Source organism: Onychostoma macrolepis, chromosome 22, assembly GCF_012432095.1.
Source record: "Onychostoma macrolepis isolate SWU-2019 chromosome 22, ASM1243209v1, whole genome shotgun sequence".
Lineage (NCBI taxonomy): Eukaryota > Metazoa > Chordata > Actinopteri > Cypriniformes > Cyprinidae > Onychostoma > Onychostoma macrolepis.
Genome location: NC_081176.1, coordinates 34,110,950 through 34,131,553, shown reverse-complemented (window position 1 = coordinate 34,131,553; position 20,604 = coordinate 34,110,950). Strand labels below are relative to the sequence as shown.

The 20,604-nt window shown below is 36.6% G+C and overlaps 1 protein-coding gene across 4 annotated transcripts in view; it reads right to left on the bottom strand.

The window, feature by feature from the left end:
- Window positions 1-279: 279 nt before the first annotated feature.
- tasora (transcription activation suppressor a) overlaps window positions 280-20,604 on the bottom strand; it is a 35,691-nt gene continuing 15,366 nt past the window's right edge. The window contains exons 15-25 of one of the 4 annotated variants that reach the window (XM_058759410.1): window positions 19,996-20,348; window positions 17,108-17,158; window positions 15,751-15,801; window positions 13,185-13,311; window positions 11,160-12,175; window positions 8,639-8,761; window positions 8,355-8,514; window positions 6,430-6,538; window positions 6,111-6,289; window positions 3,984-4,139; window positions 280-1,319 (exon numbers count right to left, since the gene is read on the bottom strand). In XM_058759410.1, coding sequence (XP_058615393.1) covers window positions 280-1,319; window positions 3,984-4,139; window positions 6,111-6,289; window positions 6,430-6,538; window positions 8,355-8,514; window positions 8,639-8,761; window positions 11,160-12,175; window positions 13,185-13,311; window positions 15,751-15,801; window positions 17,108-17,158; window positions 19,996-20,348 — 3,365 coding nt within the window. The remainder of the gene's footprint in view (window positions 1,320-3,983; window positions 4,140-6,110; window positions 6,290-6,429; window positions 6,539-8,354; window positions 8,515-8,638; window positions 8,762-11,159; window positions 12,176-13,184; window positions 13,312-15,750; window positions 15,802-17,107; window positions 17,159-19,995; window positions 20,349-20,604) is intronic. The other 3 variants (XM_058759412.1, XM_058759411.1, XM_058759413.1) reach the window with 3 other exon arrangements.

Here is a 20,604-nt window from a genome sequence, read left to right as displayed (position 1 = left end):
TTGTTTAATGTATATTATCGGCTTTATAAAAAATAATAATATTAAAACCAAGGCCTTGAGCTTCTTCACAAAAGGGGAAAATTAACCGACATTGAGCCCGACCAACATGCAAAAGCAAAATACAAATATATTGCTCTCTTGAAAAATATGAAATGAATTACTTTTTTAATTCACTTTCAGTGAAAACCTAGAAATGTTTGATTTCTCTTCTATTATACAAAAGTTGAACTGAGACAGTTGTAAACATGAGTTTGAAAACTATCTACACGCGTTGCTGGTTCACCAGCCACCGAATCCTCCTCTGTTGGGATGATATGCGTCGCCCTGGAACGCAGGGTTTCCCTGCCAGGTCTGGAGGAACGGAGACCTGTGCATCTGCTGCATATCTACACCATAGTGCGCCCCCCAGAGGCCCCCCGCTGCCGCCGAGCCCTGCGCTAAACCACCGCTCCACATCTGTATGCTAGGATTGGGCAAGAGTCCTCTGAAGACCGGAGCTCCCATGACCCCGAGGCTGTTGGAAACGGTGCAGTTCAGAAGAGGATGCCTGAGCCCAACAGCAGCATTGTGAGAGATGAACCTAGGGCCCGCCATGAAGCTCTGCAGCGCTGGATAAAAGCCCTGACTAGAGCTGCCCGCTCTGGGAAGAAAACCACTGCTCTCGTGTTTGACCGCTGCTTCAGAGGAACTAGCACTGTTCACTGCAGGCTTCTCTGAAACAATGGATGTTTGTCCAGCATTAGTCGTGTCCGTGGAGCTTGTGCTGCATTGCTCCCAAGCTTTGGAAATATTCAGTATATTGCTGGTGCTCTCAGCTGCTGTTTCTCCATACTGGACCAGCTCACGACTGGCTTCGACTGGAGAAGAAGAGCTCAGCGGAGCCCCAGTTGCTGCTGCGACCGCCAATTCAGTTTTGATTGAGGCACAAGAGACTGGAGTCTCAGGCCGAGTATTGGACAGACTGTGGTTTTCCGAGGAGCACTGAGGATAGGAATCGGACAGATCGCTGTGGCTCAGGAAGCTCTGGTGAGGATCGACTCCAAAAGTCATCTGGAGAGATTCGCCGGCGTCCGACTGGGAAAACATCCTGGAAGCCTTGAAGTGAGAAATCGCTTCACTGAGAGCCACGAAGTCTAATGGTTTCGGCGTCTCGCTGGTGGTTGTGATCACAGGAATCGGATTGGCTTGGTCTCGGAGAGAGGGTTCGGAGAGCGGGCGCTGGTCTGGGACAACACGGGGCGTCTCCGGTGGAACGGAGACCAGGACAATGTTATCTGAAGAATCCAGGTCCGAGTCCAAGGACATGCTATCGTCTCTCACTACAGGGACAAGAGAGAGGTTACAGCCATCAACAATCACAGCTTCAGGTGAATTCAATACATAGCAGTTACCCAATTCTGAGAGTACACTGGTTTCGATCCATAATTTGAAGCAAAGATTTCAATACTTATCACAATTTTCAACTGGCTCAACATTATCCTTACAGTCGGATCAAGTAGAGTCATTAGATCATATAGTCGGTGACATAAGGATTTTCAAGAGATTTTGAGCATAGAAATAGGTCTATAATCTCTATATTCCAGCATTTTTATTTTTTTTAACAAGGGAAAACAGTCATTTTCAATAAAAGACTCAAATATTGTCAAGTGGTGTAATAATCAAGTTTTGCATGTTGGTGGACAAAAACATTCAGATTCAGAATTATTGGTCATTTTCAGAAAAATAAATGTTGCCCAAAATAACTTTACGCCCCCACAAAATGAATTTGAATTCTAAATATAGGAGGGCTGCATTCAAGTTACTGTAGTATCCTAAGCATCAGTTCTGCTGGCATTTACAATTATTTGTTTATTTTCATGAACCATGAAATACACACAGAAAATGTAACGAAGAATAAAGAGATAAAAGGTAGGATTTATCAAAATACATTTATTGGAAGAATTCTATATATACAGTTTTTTTTTTTTCCTAACCAGATACAAAAAGTATTACTAATGTCAGTTTACTTTATTGGTCTCGAGGGTTATTTCTGTTGTGAATGTAACAGTTAAAAAGTTATGGTTCCAAACAGAAACCCTTTCTGTATTTACACATTAAAACAGAACCTTTTTTTTGTACTTTGTGTTTTTAAGACGTATAGCATTCTGTAAACTTTTACATCTAATCTGAATCTTAAAACAACAGTCTTTAGACCTGCAAAAGGTCACTCACACACACAAACACACACACACACAAACACAGGGTCCAAAACAAACACTCACCAAGTGCCAAAAGCAGCAGGTAACAATTGGCTTTTGACAAGAAAAAGAAACAGGTTACTGGCCAGTTGACTGGTACCTTTCTTTCTTTCTTACTGCAGCATAATGGATGGTTTCTAAAATATTTGAAGGCCTGGCTCATTTTCTCTTTTAGTTTGGTTCTAATGAACCAGTGTTGGGGAAAGTTACTTTTAAAAGTAATGCATTACAATATTGCATTACTCTAGTCTAGAAAGAAAGTAACTAATTGCATTACTTAGTTACTTTTTATGGAAAGTAATGCATTGCGTTACTTTTTTGTCACCAGGGCTGGGCTTGCTTATTTGTTTTTGGTAACTGTAGAGGCTCTTTCACACCAAAAGTGAAATTAAAAAGTGCCTCTTGCTGAAGGAAGTGCACTGTCCCAATTTCTCTCAACATGGGGACAGGAGAGCTGTCAGTGAATAAATGGGAAAACAATGCAACTGCTGTTACTTATTTGAAAAAGTAGCAGATATTTTGTTGTAAATTTAAAAGTAATGTTGGTAACACTTTATTTTAAGGTACATGTTACATGTACTTACTATTATAATAATAATTAAATATGCATAATTACGTGCAAGTAACCCTAAATCAACCCCTAATCCTAACCATGAAGTACGTACATGTAGTTAATGTTACCCAGCACTTAAATGTAATATAATTACACTAACAAGGACACCTGGGCCACTGAAACAGGTGCACTGCAAGAATGCTGTCTTGAGATATATACATGTAAAATGTCATTTATCAGCTATGAGCAGAATCCCTAGACATCAACAGCTGCACTCGGACCAGTTTTACTTGCATAAACACATTCTGGTACGCTTTGAATTGTTGCTTTGCGAAAGCGAACCAAACCATTGAAAAAGTACCACATTATGCCAATACAAGTCCCTGATTCAGAACAAAGCAAAAGATCTAGAGCTCTGAAAATGTGGTGAGTGCAATTCAAATTAAATTTATTTGATAAATTTTGCATCAGTTTAATCACCACAAATCTATATCTAGGATGACTTTTTTTTTCTCCAAAAACCCCATGTGGCGACTCCTCACTTTAACTGCCAAAATTAATATTAGGAATAGGAAATGTCTTCACATTTTTGTGACAGGTGCTGTTGCCCCATCTTGTATGGAAGAAAAAAAAAAAAAAAAAATCTATATTTATTCCCATTATTATTAGGACAAAAAAAAAAAAAAATTGGTAAAAATATTTTCTATTGTTTCAAGGTACTTAAATTGACAGTCTTTAAAAAAACACTATATATTTATTTTGGACCCTGGTTCCAGCTGAGATGCCATGGTTATATTCAGAGGTGAATGTTGATCCCAAAGGTAAACAGATGATTTCTATTGAGTGTTTCATCCATGTCCGTCCACCCAATGAGATGACAAGGCTTTACAAAGCACAACCTTTACAGTCTCCTCTGTCCTCTGTCTCGTCTCCTACTTTGGTTGTTATTATCGTGGCATAATGCCGCTGCGTGTTTGAGAACCTTCAGTACTCTTTTAGCAAACACCAAGTTATTTCCTATTCTGTTTGTTCAGCAGTTCATGGACATTACATGCTTTTCTCTGCCTTGAGTTTTAGCTGGCCTCTCCTCAGAGATGAATAATAAAGATCACTCGGGCTGGTGGTGGCAAACTCATTCACAGTGAGAGCAAGACGTGTAGTTTGGGATGCTGTCAGCCAACAGAATCACTTACATGACGCTGGAGCGAGAGTGTCGTAAGTCTCTGCCGAAGGAGCGCTGTCCACATTTCCTCCATCCGCTAAACTGCTTATTATAAACTTTATGTCATCAACATTGGCAATGACGATGCCACTGCTGGAGTAGTGGGGAAACATCTCAAACTGGCAGCCTGTTGGATGGGATTTAAACAAACGTTATTTTAGGCATGAGCATTCGCCAAATAATTCCATAATCATATAAAACACCCCAGAATTTACTGTTAAATAATGCAATTGATAAAAACAGTAGGTCAGAAGGTCTTGACAGCAACCCGTCAAAATAAAAGCTTGGTTTAACTTGAAGAAATGGTAACAGAAATATTACTTAATGTAATGATAGTACTACAGCTGCTAATGAAATTATGGTAACACTTTACAATAAGGTTGATTAGTTAAACATAAGTTAATGTATTAACTAACATGAACTAACCATGAGCAATACATTTGTGACTGTATTTACTAATCTTCGCTAATGTTAGTTAATAAAAATACAGATGTTCATTGTTAGTTCATGTTAGTTCACAGTGCATTAACTAATGTTAACAAGATTTTAATAATGTATTAGTAAATGTTGAAATTAACATTAACAAAGATTAATAAACGCTGTATAAGTGCAGTTCATTATTAGTTCATGTTAACTAATGTAGTTAACTAATGAACCTTATTGTAAAGTGTTACCGAAATTATTATTAAAACAATCTTTTAAAGGAATTATTTAACAGAATTTTTTTAGCAGAAAAATGTAAATACACAACACTGTATTTCTGGGGAAAAACAAACAAAACAAACAATAAATTTGTATTTAAAAAAAAAAAATTTGATTATTAATATTTAATGAAACCATTAAAATGGAATCCAGAAAATTAATGGCAAACAGGATTTGGTCAAAATAATCTGAGAAAAATTTCATAGGGCCTGTAAAAATGTAATTTTCATTAAACTGCTTTTAATATTGTAAGTTTCAAGATTTTAATTAATTAGACATGCTTTTTGATGAATAAAGTTTAATTTAACAATTAAAACGGAATCCAGGAAAATTAAGCCAGAAAAAACAGAATTTGAAAACAAATAAACTGGAATTTGGGAAAAAATAAAACAGATTTCATAGGGCCCTACATAGGGCCCACAGCCTCTGGTTCCTAGAACAGAATTTGAACCTTGCAATCTCAAACACAGAGACTTTACCGCCTCTGCTTACTGTTATTCCCTATGACTTGTTGATTACAGCAGGCATTGTAGAGAGCTGGATCCTCCTTATTTAGTCCTGTATTTAGATGGAGAGATGCAAGCTTTTGCCAATGTTTTTACCCTAGGGAAGAGATTGATCATAAGCTTGGTTTGTTATTTGTTCTTCTGAAGATTTATGTGATTTATGTGACAATTTTCCTCTCTTTTCTGTTCACTGACTCTGCATTAGTGCTGGTTTTGAAGAGAGAAGGACCCTGGGTTCCTTGTATGGCCTCGCTATCTATTGAATTGATATTTACCCATTTCAAAGAAACGTTACGTTGCTTGCTTTTGTTAATGCTTGAGTATAACAATGTTTGGTTGCCATGTGATTTCAAAGAGCCTGAAATATTTAAAATGATACTGATTAAGCAAATGTACTTGACCTCCTTTGTATATAAAGTAGAACAGGATGAACAAAGGGTGTGAAGAGTAATTTCATGAACCTAATGTTTGCAGATAACCACCGATGTTAACAAGATGACACATGGGACTGAAGGCGTTAAAACCACAAGCAGATGTAAGACTGACAAAGGCAACAATGACGGAGAGGAAAAGTGCAAGAAAACGACAGAAGGACTTCCGGCAAATCAGACAAATTGGAAACATGTTAATTTAGTAAAAACTCCCATTTTTTCACTTTTCTATATGTGAACCTACCAACATCCGTCGACATGACTTATTGCGAGAGGAAAAAAATACATTTTAGTCGCATAACATCGGTTAAACGCACTCATTTCAGCTTTTTAACAACATTTACAAAATAAATGGAAACCACTGGCAGGTACAGCCCTACTATGCAAATGTACAGCGAGATGTAAGCAACAGACAACGATTACACAGTACACTTGTGTCATTATATTGTTTAAGAGCACCTGTGAGAAATATCAGGTGTCGTTGTTTGATGAACCTCGCTTGCAGATCCACAAGACAATCGAGGTCAGGCGCTGGACGTGATGGAGAGTCACAGTCGTGGTACGACAGGATCTCAATGATGTGCCTCTTCTCGTATTCATTGAGGATCTCGAACAGCTTCAAAGCATCAGGTTTGAGCCTGGAAACAACACACAAACAAACAGTTCTTACAGTGAAATCAATCACGAAGAACACGATTTCACCCAGATTCCACTCTCTGTCACCACTTGGTAAAAAATGTGCTTGCGCTTCCAAAGTTTGAAGGGTTCGGTGTCAAACCTGCTGTGCTCTCGGAGTTTCTTGTGTGATTTGAAGTGCACCCTCCACCTCCAGGGGCTCTGAGGAGAGTTGAGCTGCTCAATGTACTCAAGGATATCTTGAAGCTTCTCTAGAAACAGAAAAAAAACGCTTTGCTGAAACGCGTGTTAAGTTAGGGCTGGACGATATGACCTAAAATCAAAAGCTGGATGAATTGAACATTTTCCCTTGACTACGGTTAATGAACAACTACATTATATTTAGTCATTTACTGACTCAATAAAAGTAATTTCAATAAATTGCTGTTTAATATTGTAAGTTTCAAGATTGCTATTAATTAGACATGCTTTTTGATGAACAAAGTTTAATTTAACAATTAAAACAGTCGAGAAAAATGAAACCAGAAAAAAAATAGAATGGAATTTGGGAAAAAATAAAATGACTTGCTAAAAGTCATTTAGCAGAGGCTTTTATCCAAAGCGACTTACAAATGAGGACAATGGAAGCAATCAAAATAGACAAAAGAGCAATGATATGCAAGTGCTATAACAAGTCTCAGTTACCTTAACACAGCAAGGTTTTTAAAAAATTATTATTATTATTAAAATAACTTATTTTATTTTATTAATATTAAAATTTTACTGAATTTAAAATTGTATTTTATTTTATTACATTTTATTTAATTGTATTAAAATGTTAGTATTTATTAAGATTATTTTTATTTTATTATTTTATGTTTTTGCTTTTTTGTTCATTGACAAGGTGGGATATTGTTTTTTTCTAATGAAAGTGCATGTCTTTGTGATTTTAAAAATATTTAAAATATTTAAGGAAACCCACACTATTTATTATGGTTATTTATTGAATATTCTGAACAATTGAAATAAAGCACGCATTGCTTAAAATGAAAATGTGAAAAATAGAAAATTCTCTTGTAAATAATTATTATGTTAAATAATGCAATGTGAAGAGTTGAAAATAATAACTTGCAGACACTGCAAAACACAAAAGCACAGCGGCCATACACGTCTGTCTAGGGCTGAGACAATAAATCGTTCTGCATCGATTCTGAGATTATCGTAATGCATCGTGATTCTCTCTGGAATCGCTTCTGAGCTTAGTTTTTAAAAGCAGATGGCACTGTGTTTTTTGACACACAGGAACTTGAATATAAAATAATCATTCGTACAGTTCAAAAAGGTTGAAGCGAACTACAAGGGTGTTCATAGTGGGCTGTGTTTACATTAAGGCAGCAGCTATTTGCACTAAGTGAAAATAGCATATTTTCTTAGCGATAGATGCTATTTACACTATGATAAAATAGCAACATTTTCTGCTATTTATACTACTCGTTAATAATGTAACTACAGTACATTATAAAACAGCGTGCAATAATAACGTATTGAGTGTAAATGATCATTTTAATTCAAATTATTAAATGGATGCCACCTTACTGGTACAATAAAGTCCTCCCTACACCTGCCTGATACTTTATTTTCAACTTTTTGATTATTTCCTTAATTTTTATTGAAAATAAATGCCTTTATGATGTGATACAAGATTTGAAAAGGGAGAAAAAAATTCGGCAAAAGGCAGGTTCGAACCCGCCTTCAAAAAGACGCTTTACCATCTGTGCCACTGGAACTGATGAACTACAACCGACTAACTCCGCCCACCAACGTGTGATTGGGACAGTGTATATAGTCTCTGCCAACAAGACGGGCTTCTTGCACCAAGTGTTAATAGACACTCTGTTTCATTAATCTCACGTCATAAAAGCCAAGTGCAAGTACATTTAACCACTTACATGACAAAAACTAGCCTAAAGCGCCACCTGCTGTTAAAAACTAAGCTCAGAATCGATTCCAGAGAGCAACAATCTCAGGAACGGCGATGCATGGATTTATCGTCGCAGCCCCAGTGAAAGCCTGTTGAGATGGACGTACCTGCTGTGATGACGGCTGGGTTCAGGACGTGCTCATCTGACACGATGAAGCCTCCAGACTGAAAGAGCTCGTTGTAGGTGTGGTTCTGAATGTCACTCAGGTTGTCTACGCCAGCAAAGCTCACAGACGGATGCTTCTTCAGGGAAACTAGAGAAGGGATCTATGGGTAGAGAACACAACATCTAGTGCTTTCCAGTTTTTGGAACCGGTTGCAAAATTTTAAAGAAAATCAACATACTTTTTTAATAATACATCTCAAACCGAAATGCTGAGCTCTGGCTTACCTTGTGAACCTGTGCGGCGATGTCCATATTCTGAATGATGACCAGCAGCTTGTCTTGACTGCTGTTTTTTTCAAGGAAACCATGAGGGTTACACTCCAAATCCCCCAACTTCTTCAAATATTCCTGTTATGAATGTTGAAACAGTACAGGGTTAGTATGTCTACAGATCTCTGGGCAACTTAAGTGACAAACAGCCTTTATATCCTCCTCCTCAATTCATGTAGCACTTGCACTTAAGCTACATTTCCACACTTCTTCAAGTCAATGAAACATTTCTGCCTAATTGGCCATATTTACACCTGCTACTAACATCTGACTTCAAGATGCTCTGAATTTCTAATAGTGTGGAATATTTTTTATCAATTGTGCCATGGATATGCATTTGAAACACATTTATACCAAGTGTAGGAAAGCCTTGTCCACACTGTCAGTCCACATCCGATTTGTGTGCATATCCGATCTAAATGATTTGACTGTCCACATTGTGTATCGCAACTGTTCAGATTCGGTTTAAGTGTCCCGTGGCGCTTTTTCATTTTACTGAATAAAACAGTAACAGCAATACAGTTTTATTGAGGTGGAATTGTTAACTTACAAAAAATGCTAGGGATGTGATGATAATTTGATGGATGATTTAAAAAAATATATTCGCTAATCACCTGTAGGTAGCGTATTCATCCTAATGTAAACGGTTGCCTAACTATTGTCATAATGCTCGGGAGAGTTTCCAGATACTAAAAATTATAAACATTAAATTTATGGGTTACGTGTAAGTGTCGTGTGTTAATTTTTGTTGCCAGTATTTTAATAGTATTTAATGATTATGAACATATTAAGCTAGAGGTGGGCGATATGACCAAAATCTTATATCACAATATGAGTAATTTTATATCATGATAACGATATAAATCACGGTATGGTTATTTTTGCTTTTAATAAGGTTTTCAGGAAATAAAAACGCTACATACATTGTATAAATTAATCAAAGACACTGCATGGTTTTCAAATTAAATGTGTGTAAAATGTGTAAATTAAATTTCTTATTATTAAAGTTATAGTCAAGAGTAGTGACAGATCATAAATGACAGACGGGAGGAACTGCTGTCACTGTAAGACTGAACATCCGGATCCAATATACTGTTACACATGTGCTTTCTTTCTTAGCTGTCTACTTTCACTTAAGACCTAAATGACTGTTTACGAGGATACTCAAACATGTGTATTTAACCCTTTAAGGCCAATAAAGCAACAAAAATACTCACGCACTATGAGCGGTGGATTCATATACGCGGTCAGCGCTCAGAAAGAGTCACGCGTATAGCACTGTTGTTTGCATTTAAATGGCTTAAAATCACTAATTTCAAAACCGCAATGCTTAAAAGTGTACAAACGATCAATTTTTGTGACCACGGCGCACCACAACTTGACGTAAGTGCATAAATGAGATAGAGACGACAGTCCAAAATATCTACCAGTTGACAAATTTCTACCAGTCAATCGTGTCTGCTGAGCAGAATTTGTTCACTTCTTTCTGATATAGTGTACTCAACTGCCATACACTACACAGAGATTAGTGAACGAGTGAGCGATTTCGTGTTTACATTTTACACGGCGTGGGAATGAGAAAAAACTGTGCAAAATTCTATAATGAATGTAGCTCAAAATGAATTTTTAAAAATCGGTTCACACTTGCTAACCATGATCGGATTCCAATCGAATATGCGCAAAAATTGGATTTCTACATAGCATGACACAGCTTGATTTTTTTTTAATTTTTCAACATGGGTTCATAAAATTACACTAAAAAGGATTTCATTTTTATATGTTGATGACTTTTGGATCAGAGAACTTTTTGGCCATTGGATCACTGCGTGATTCAGTTAGCTTCTAAATTTCATAATGCTCAACACCATTGTTTCGAAGTGCTGTTAATGCTTTGTAAAACCTTTTTAGCTACTTGAATCTGAATTTGCCAATCACTCATTACATGCAACTCGACCGCAGACCGTCTCTGATCATGGCATGTAACACTGAACCAATATTTATTGATGAATTTTGTGTTACTGAATAACGCTGTAGCTAGTGAGTAACAAAATGCAGATTTGACTGCAATAATAATAACTGACACTTCAAATCAACAATGTCAACTTTTACTAAATGCAGTCTTTAAAAATTTCGGAAAATATATCCACATGAATAACCTAATACATGTGCTTAATGTCTTAAAGCTCTCGCGTACTTTTTCAGCAAACGGTTTTTATGTATTTATATATAGGGCTATACAGCCATCTAGTGGTTACACTGTGGTATTGCAGATGGTAAATGGTGCATAATTTAGAGGTTAATATTAAGTAAAATCCCCTGAAAATTATACAAATACTAAAGAATTTTTTTTTTTTTATATTACACATTGTTTCCTTGCCCTGCAACATCAAGCTCCGCCCCCCTGCATCCCCCACATAAAATATGTTCCCGCAGCTATGGATTTGGACTGGCAGACCCACTGCCGCACTACATGTACCTTAATTTCCCAGCAGACGTCACTCTCCTCCTCATCGGTGCAATGGATGTAGAAGTAGACTATGTTCTTCTGAACTCCTTTAATGATCTCCACCAGGTTACTGATCACCTCGGGCTGCAGCTGATCGATGATACTGCTGATGGCAGAATGAGCGTGTCCCATCGGGCCGTCTTCAGCTAGCACAGCGGGGTGACCCTCCACAGCTCCCGTAGTCTCAGCAACCAAACTACCATTCATCTCATGAAGATCATGAGGGACGCTCGCATCCTGAGTCTTCTGGGTCACCGAGTCCTGCTCTAACGCCCACATCTGCTGGGGTGTCTGCTGGAGATCAGGGTCGGGCAAACTTGAGGGAAGTTGAGGCTGCGTCATTGGGTCAGGTAGGGCATTAGAAGGGGAGCATGGTGTCAGAGATGACTCAAAGGTGTTGTTGGAAGACGAGGAAGCACAGGGATTAAAGCTGGAGGACGTATCAGGGACATCTGAAGGAACTTCTGCAGCAGATGAGGAGGAAGTCACATCTTCGTGGTATTGACTGACGTGCTGAGGGTCTATGAACACCATCAGGCTGTCGTGGAAAGAGCTGATGTAGTTACTGACGGGAAACGGAGTGTTGTAGTTTGACACGTAATTGGAAAGTGGCACAGCTGGAGTCTGGAGCGGTTCTCGTGAGCCCTGAGTGCTGGAGCAAGAAACATAAAAAATACGCTTGGCCCTCAAGAGCTGCTCGACCTCACTGGAGAAACCAGACACGAGCTCGTCGACTATGTGGTCAAAACCGCTGCCGTCTACAGAACACTTTGTGGCCACAGCCGAAGCAACGGGCTCTTCATCCTCAACCTCTGCTGCCGTCTGCACATCTAGATCCACCGCTGTGTTGCTGCTGTCTGGCTGGTAGGGAGGGGACAGGTCCTTTATGTCAGGCGTGGCGTATGTAGACACAGTTGGGCTCTGAACGAAGCGTGGGTCTTCAGGACAGTTCATCTGTCTCTGGGAATATCTCTCTGTTTTCAGACCTAAGCAAGCAATTGAGAAAATCCAGATTCTTTCAAGTATTTTGTATTTTTATGAACTACAAACAACTGGCATGCAATGAAAATTACTGAGGACTACCTTTTACTAGTGCTGTCAAACGATTAATCGCATCCAAAATAAAAGTTTTTGTTTACAGAATATATGTATGTGTACTGTGTATATTTATTAGGTATATATAAATACACACACATACAGTATATATTTAGAAAATATTTACATGTGTATACATTTTATATTATATATAAATATATTTAATATATAAACAACATTTTTCTTAAATATACATATATGCATGTGCTTGCATTTATAGATACATAATGTGCATAATGTGTGTATTTATTATGTAAACAAAAGCTTTTATTTTGGATGCGATTAATCATTTGACAGCATTAGTTCATTATATATTTATATATATATATATATATATATATATATATATATATATATATATAAAATAAATTATGAATGAATATAAATGTATACATGGAAATATTTTCAAAATATATACTGTATGTGCGTATTTATATATGCATAATAAATATACACCGTACACACACACATATTATGTAAACAAAACTTAAATTAGATTAATCGTTTGACAGCACTACTTTTTACATTTTTTTTTTTTAACACGAGGACAATCTTGGTGTAGTGCTCATTCTCGGGAAACACTATTGTGTGTGTTCCCATATATAAACAGATATATATAACAGAACACTGAACCCACTCATCAAATTAATACAACTCTGATTTCCAGAGATCACAAATTAAGACTCCCTCCAATACATTAATGCAGCTTCCAAACTGAAAAATGCAGAGTTTATCTTCAAGTCTTTTAATATTTCATAAGGGTAGAACTTGTATAGACATTAGTTTAGTGAATACAGAAAAATTTAGGAAATTATTTTTTTTTGCAGTGTTACTTGTTGACTTGCAAGGTCATTATTAGGCATTCTGCACTGTTCTTCACATGATATGAACTGAGTTTACCTGTGATGGGAATCAGCACCCATGGAATGGTCTTCTCCCCGAGCAGGTTAACGCCACGTTGCTGTCCTCCAGAATCTGAACAAGGGCTAAATGCTTCTAAACTACTCAAACTACCAGCGGTCTCCTCCTGAAATGGCAAAAACATAGTCAAAACCACCACCAAGTGTTTAGGACTCTAAATCAAATGACTGAATAAATACATAAAAATAAACAATACTTTTGGCTAGATGCAAAACTGGCAACTGGCATTTAAGTAAAGAGCATAAATCATATGCAGTAGTATTCTAGTGCTCTAGCTCATCTGCTCTGTTTTGTTTCTTTAAATAGGCTACATTAAATTCAATTGCAGGTGAGGAAACAGAACAACTCACTTCTCTACATTCACTGCACAACACTGGCTATGAAAGGAACAGCACACTACCACAGAATATATACTGTGACGAGTACAGTACGTGGATTTTCATTATGCAAGGAATACCTGATGACCTACTACATTTGCCAAAATGTGCAGTAAAACACTAGAGCACACTGTGTAGAGGCTGTATAAGACACAATGCAGTGTGCTTGAATCAGCTCTTTTTCTTGAGTCATTATTTGAGTAAAAGGGGGAAAAATAAAATAAAAAGGGACTTAAATTGTGAAATAACCTTTGAGCTGCCTTAAAGTAAAAAAAAAAGAAAAACAATGCACTCTTATACTTCATGTTTGTACATTAATATTATACTGTATATTCCCTAAGTTACAGCATTGTTGCATAAAAGCAACATCACTGGAGTTCAGAATAGAGCAGTTTGTCAACACTGCAGGACTGTTGCTCAGGTGCACATATAAATGCCACTTATTGGGAGTATATTTACATTTTACATATGATACATTTTGTGTTTTATATTGGGCTGCTTTCATATTATGGAACTAATCAGCATTGATATCCATCTTATATTATTCTATAATTTTTCATATGGGTGAAATGACAAAAGAGAAGCTTTCAATCAGCATAAAAAAAAAATTAAATGACTGTCACGTGCATCTGAAAATGAAAGATGCTGACTGAGTGTTGATATAAGAGTTGTATCGCTCCACTCGTCTCTGTGTATTCCAGATTGTCAGTTGTGCATTAGTTACGTTTAGTCACATTTATTTATTTAAATAGTTCCTCTCTGGCTTTATGAGTACAGTATGAGCCCTGCATAATTTCAAGCTAAAGCACAAGACAATGTAAAATTATGGCATTGAGTTTAAAGTGACATTTTACATTCAACATTTTAAAGCAGCACGTTCTCCTTATAGACAGGCATGAGTCTGAAATCATGGCGTTTCAGTCTGCAATCTGGCAGATGTCTAGTTTAATGATGGGTGTCTGGACTAGGGTTGCTGTGATAGACGGTGTTGACGGTATTACCGGTGTATTCCAGTCACTTGCCCACTGCAGCACCGCCGTTTTGATTATTTTTTTTTTTTATAGTAGCCTAATAAAAATCATTTAGTTCAGTTAGAGAACAGACACTACAATTAAAAACTGAACGCAGCAGCTCAGTGCAGCGTACCGAACGACAGTCGCCTCACAGATCAGATTTCATTTATCAAGCGAGGAGAAGCTTACAAGAAGAGAGAGGTGAGACAGACAAGACGATAGCAGAAGAGTTTCAAAACGACATGCAAAAACACAGTTTTTTAAAAAATATTTTGGATTTTAAAAGGCCTGTTGTCTTCTGCCATTAATCTAAGGTGATACTGGAAGTTTTTTATTTTGTTTCTTATTTATTCGCCTCTGGCTTGCTCAGTTGGGGACACTTAATTTCTAGTGATTATCGCCGATTTGATTGCACAGATACTATTTAAACTAAACTGAGCTAGACAATGACATCTCTGAATTCAATAATGAAATGCCTTTAACTGAAAATTGAGTGTTTAATCTTATCATTATACATTACTGACACTCTATCCTCCAATTTGATACTGTTAAGTGCTTTGACACAATCTGTATTGTTAAAAGCGCTATATAAATAAAGGTGACTTGACTTGACTTATTTGGTTCCACAGTGTTTGCTGATTTTTATTTAAACTGTGTATTTTGTTTTTATTTTACATCAAGCATGCCGTGTCTCCAAGCTTTCTGATTTGTTTTGCTAATAAACGTACGTTTCTTATTTATTTGGTTCCACAATGTTTACTGATCTTCAGTTTTGTATACCTAAACTTTGGTTCTGTACATAATTTGTTAGAGAAAAGTTTTGCAAATGACTCATATTTGTTTTACAAGATTTATCAAAGTATATGATCAAAAAAAGTCTACAATGTAGTATGCTACTCTCTGAAATGCTTATGGTTACATAGTATTTGTTTGTGGTATGAGGTATGCAATATATGCCATTCCAAACATAGCCAGAGTGTGCGATTCAAGATAAAGTCATCTTTATATGAACTGTAATCACACAAGTGTGTAATTTTAATGAAGATATCTGATTTCTCAGCACTGAAGCATTTTTTTGTTTGTTTGGTGCCACAATGTAACTTCTCGTCCCATCACCTGCATGACATTCTCTTTCTGCCACAAACGCTCACCCACCTTTCCTCTCTTCACCTGCGTCTTCTCTACGTAGCCTGTTGCACGCTTTTTCTGTGAAAATCAAGCACTTCAGCTAACAGCTTTTTTCTTGACACTTTGGGAAAGCAATTTGGTCAACATTAGACTTACTTGAAAACCTCTACATTTCTACACTAACCTCTCCTTAAAAGTATTCATGTCAGAGACCTGTTGCATCAACATTATCAAACTATTTACAGCCAAAGTAAATAAATTCTGTTCTCATTCACTCACCCTCAAGTCATTCCAAACCTGAATGATATTTTTTTCCTGGAGGAACAGGAATTTATAAAGAATATCCTGGGCACTGTTTTAAATATAATGAACGGTTTTAAAACTTTTCTGTTCATCACTCAAAATATATATAAAAAAAATAATAATAAAACTCATATATAAATGTATATAATGCATAAACTGGACTATTCCGAAATAAGCTGGATCTTAATAATCGCTCTAAGATATTGTCTCACAGGTTTGGGATGACAACAGAATGCACGTTCAAGTAATATTAGGGCTCCCCCCACTAAATATTTTTCTAGTGGACTAATCATTAAAGTGGTCATGAACTGAGAAAACAAAATTCCCTTGATCTTTTGACATAAGAGGTCATTGTGCTATAAAACGTACTGTAAGTTTCAGAAATCAAAACCTTGTTTGTCTAAAAACAGCTTATATTGAAAGCAGACTGTCAAAACGACAGCTTGTGGAATGTTCTACTCTATGATGTAATAGTGTGGATAAGCCCCGCCCTCCGATTCTACATCGTTGCCTGTTTAGCTCCTCCCACCGATTCTATAGCACTGCCTGTTTAGCCCCGCCCACCGATTCTATAGCACTGCCTGTTTAGCCCCGCCCACCGATTCTACATAACTCCCTGTTACAATATAACAGAATACATTTACAAACAAGGCACAATTCGATGCAAGATTGAAATTAAAAGATGATGCCGTGCGACTATATTGGATCTGACAGTAATGTCGAAACACAAGTGTGAGTAACTGTTTTCATTACATAATCACTACTGCTTTGTCTGTTACAGATGGTTTGATATGCATTGAGTTATTTATGTGTTTTAAACCTAAATCACAGCAGCATCCATCTGTGAAGGCTGTAGGCTGTCAAACATACACAACTATTAGCCAATCATAGCAGTGGGTGTTTACTTCTGAGTCTACAACCCTAAGTGGACCTCAGAGAACAGTACAGAATAAAAAAACAAAGGCAGTTCATGACCCCTTTAAGTCAAATTTATGACAATGGCTTTTTAAATTAGTTTAGTGCCTTTCATTTGTTTAGTCTTGTCCCATCACCAGCATAAAATTATCTTTCTCTCACCTACCTTTCCTCTCTTCACCTGCGTCTTCTCTACGTAGTCTGTTGCACGCTCTTTCTGTGAAAATCAAGCACTTCAGCTAACAGCTTTTCTCAAAACAACTAGCCCAAAACTGACACTTTGGGAATGCCATTTGGTCAAAATTAGACCATCAGAATGGCATCTACGCTTCTTGAAAACCTTTCTCCCCAAACTCTATCCTTAAATTTCTACACTAACCTCTGCTTCAATGTATTCATGTCTCAAACCTGTTGCATCAAGATAACGAAATTATTTAAAACCAAAGTAAATAACTTCTGTTCACATTCACAGAATATTCTGGACGCTCTTTTAAATATAGTAAACAAAGCCATATGAAAGAGTGCACTTCATAAATCACTGATAAATCTTCCCTGAAACCAAATCTCTGGAACAGACTAAAGCTTGTACGAACACACGCATTATTTTCACGCATCTCGTGACCAAACATCAGTTTTAAAACTGTTCTGTTCATCACTCAAAATACATATAAAGAAATCTTGGTATATAAGGCATAATTTGGTCACTTTTGAAGCCTAACAGACTCCGGTCGCTGTATACTTTCACACAGGTTTGGAACGACAACAGAATGTACATGTTCAAGTATTGAACATATTAGGGCTGCCCCCAACTAAAATATTTTCTAATAGTTGTTCATTTAATCCATTAGTCGACTGATCACACATTTATATTAATTGAATTACCTAAATATACACATGCATAAAGCTTGCTGCAAAGCACCGGCAAAAGTAATGTGTCGGGAAAAATAGCAAGGAGATATTTTAATTATTTATTAATAAACTAGTGTTTTCTGAGTCAGTGTTATCTGCAAAGATGAAGCTGCAGTACACTGGACAAGCACAGAGAGAGAAATTCGAGTACCGTTACACTCCTAGACCATTTAAATAATTATTTTAAATAATTAAATAGAGTTGAAACTGTTGTGCTGCTTAACATTTTTTGGAATGTGATACTTTTTTCTTTGATTCTTTGAATAAAATGTTAAAAAGAACAGCATTTATTCAAAATAGAAATCTTTTCTAACAATACAAGTCTTTAAAATCACTTTTTATCCATTTAACACATATAATATAATAAACGCATTTAATAAAAGTATAAAAAACATTTCTATTTTAAATAAATACTGTTCTTTTTAACTTTTTCTTCAGAGAATCCTGAAAAAAAAATATCACAGGACCAATGTTCCCTCTAAGTTGTGCGCCACACACTTCTTCCAGCGTGGCCGCGCAGAGAAATAATGTGCCGCGCACACGCTAAAAAGTAAAAACGGAAGAATTGCAATGCTCGGGTAAACCACTATAGAGTTAAAACCGGTTTACAGGTTTCATAGAAAGAGAATGATTTGCGCCAAATGAGTATCTGTAGAAACCGAATACTTCAATGGTTGCGGACGAAAGAGCTCAAATCGAGAGCCAACGCAAACGCAATGACATGTGAAATAAAACGTCCTCATGTATTAAAGAAGAGTGGCTTGATTAAGTGCTGGAAATAGCGGATGATGGGCGCAGAACAGTAACAAAACTCAGAGACATTTACAGTCACGCACAGGTGTATTGTGCAAACTGTACTTTTAGGGATGTTTAGATCGGTATAGAAGAATTCACGTTCACTTTTCTTTTTTTTTTTTAGTATTTAACTTACATATCTCAGTTTAAATACTTCAGTTTGTATTAATTAATAAATTAAATTATATTATGTTATGTTAGGCCTATATTACAAACCTAAGAAATAATTGACCTTGTTTTTTTTTAAATGGAGTCACTTATGCTCATCAAGTCTGTATTTATTTAATCAAAATACAGAAGAAGAAAAAACAGTAATATTGTGAACTCTTAGGCTATTGCAATTTCTAAAATTGGTTTTCTATTTTAATATTTTTAAAATATAGTGTATTCCTGTAAAGCAAAGCTGTATTTTCAGCATCAGTCTTCAGTGTCACATGATCCTTCAGAAATCATTCTAATATTCTGATTTATTATCAGTGTTGAAACTGCTTGCTGATTAATATTTTTTGGAACCTTTTTTCTTGGATTCTTTGATTAGGCTTATAAAAAGTTTAAAAGAACAGCATTAATTAAAAATATAAATATTTTCTAACAATATAAGTCCTTACTATCACTTTTTATCCATTTAACACATCCTTGCTGAATAAAAGTATTAATAAAAATAAATAAGAAATAAGAAAGAAACAATTTACTGCCCCCAGACTTTTGAATAGTAGTGTGTAATGTAACAATTTCTATTTTGAATAAACACTGTTCTTTTTAACTTTTTATTTCTCAAAGAATCCTGAAAAATATCACAGGTCCCAAAAAATATTAAGCAGCACAACTTTTTCCAACATTGATTATAAATTAGCATATTATAATGATTTCTGAAGGATCATTTGACACTGAAAATTCAGCTTTGCTTCACAGGAATAACTTATATTTTAAAGTATATTAAAATAGAAAACTTATTTTAAACTGTAATAATATTTCATAAGACATCAGGTTTTTTGCTGTATTTTTGATCAAATAGATAAAGCCTCGATGAGCAAAAGAAACATTACATTAATAATCTCACTGATCCCAAACTTTTGAATGGCAGTGTACATATTTCAGTTTCAAATGATAAGCCATATTTGAGATGAATAAATGATAGGCAAACGTTTGTATTTCCTGCCCGATATAATATAATCACCGCAAGGACCAGCCGTTAACTATCTGTCCATCACGGAGCACTAATTTTTTTTGTGACTAACTAACAAAATGTTATTCGACTAAGCCTCTTCTTGTCATCTACTTGGGGGCAGCCCTACTAAAGTGGAGTTTGTGTTGGTGTGAATGTTGAGTAGTTTGAGCACACTGATCTACCTCCAGACAGTCGCTCCTCTCGGGCTCATCCTCCACAAACCTCTTCCTGAGGTCGATGTCGCGGTCGGTGGGAAGGCCGAGTCTGGACATGCTGTCAGAAATGTCCGTCGTCTCGGTGTCTTCAGGCGACTCTGTGCTGCCTCTGGTCAGGGTGTCTATCATTCGTAAGACCTCTAGCGCCCCCTGCCTCTTGTCTCTGCGCAGGTCCGTGTCCAGACTGGTCTTTCCAAAGCTGTCCAGGATCTCCATGATCTTCAGCACTCCCTGAGTCTTGTTCTTCCTCAGGTCTGTGTCCTGAAGACCGACGCTGCTCAGAATATTAGCCAGAGATGGAGTGGACTGTCTGTCGTCCGCTGATGAACAGAGGACACTAGATTAACGACTGACAGCAACAGTAAACAGCTGTTACACAATTCAAACTAGGGCTGTCAAAAAAAAAAAAAAATGCAAATTTAGAATATTCGTCGAATTTAGAATAAAAATCCACATTCGAATGCAAAAACGTTGCATTTGAATTTTAGGTGTGCGTCAGGCAGCGTTATCAATGGTGCACGAGATGCGATGACGAAGTAGGTGTCATTGCATTTAATGCTTTTTTTCTCTAGCCTA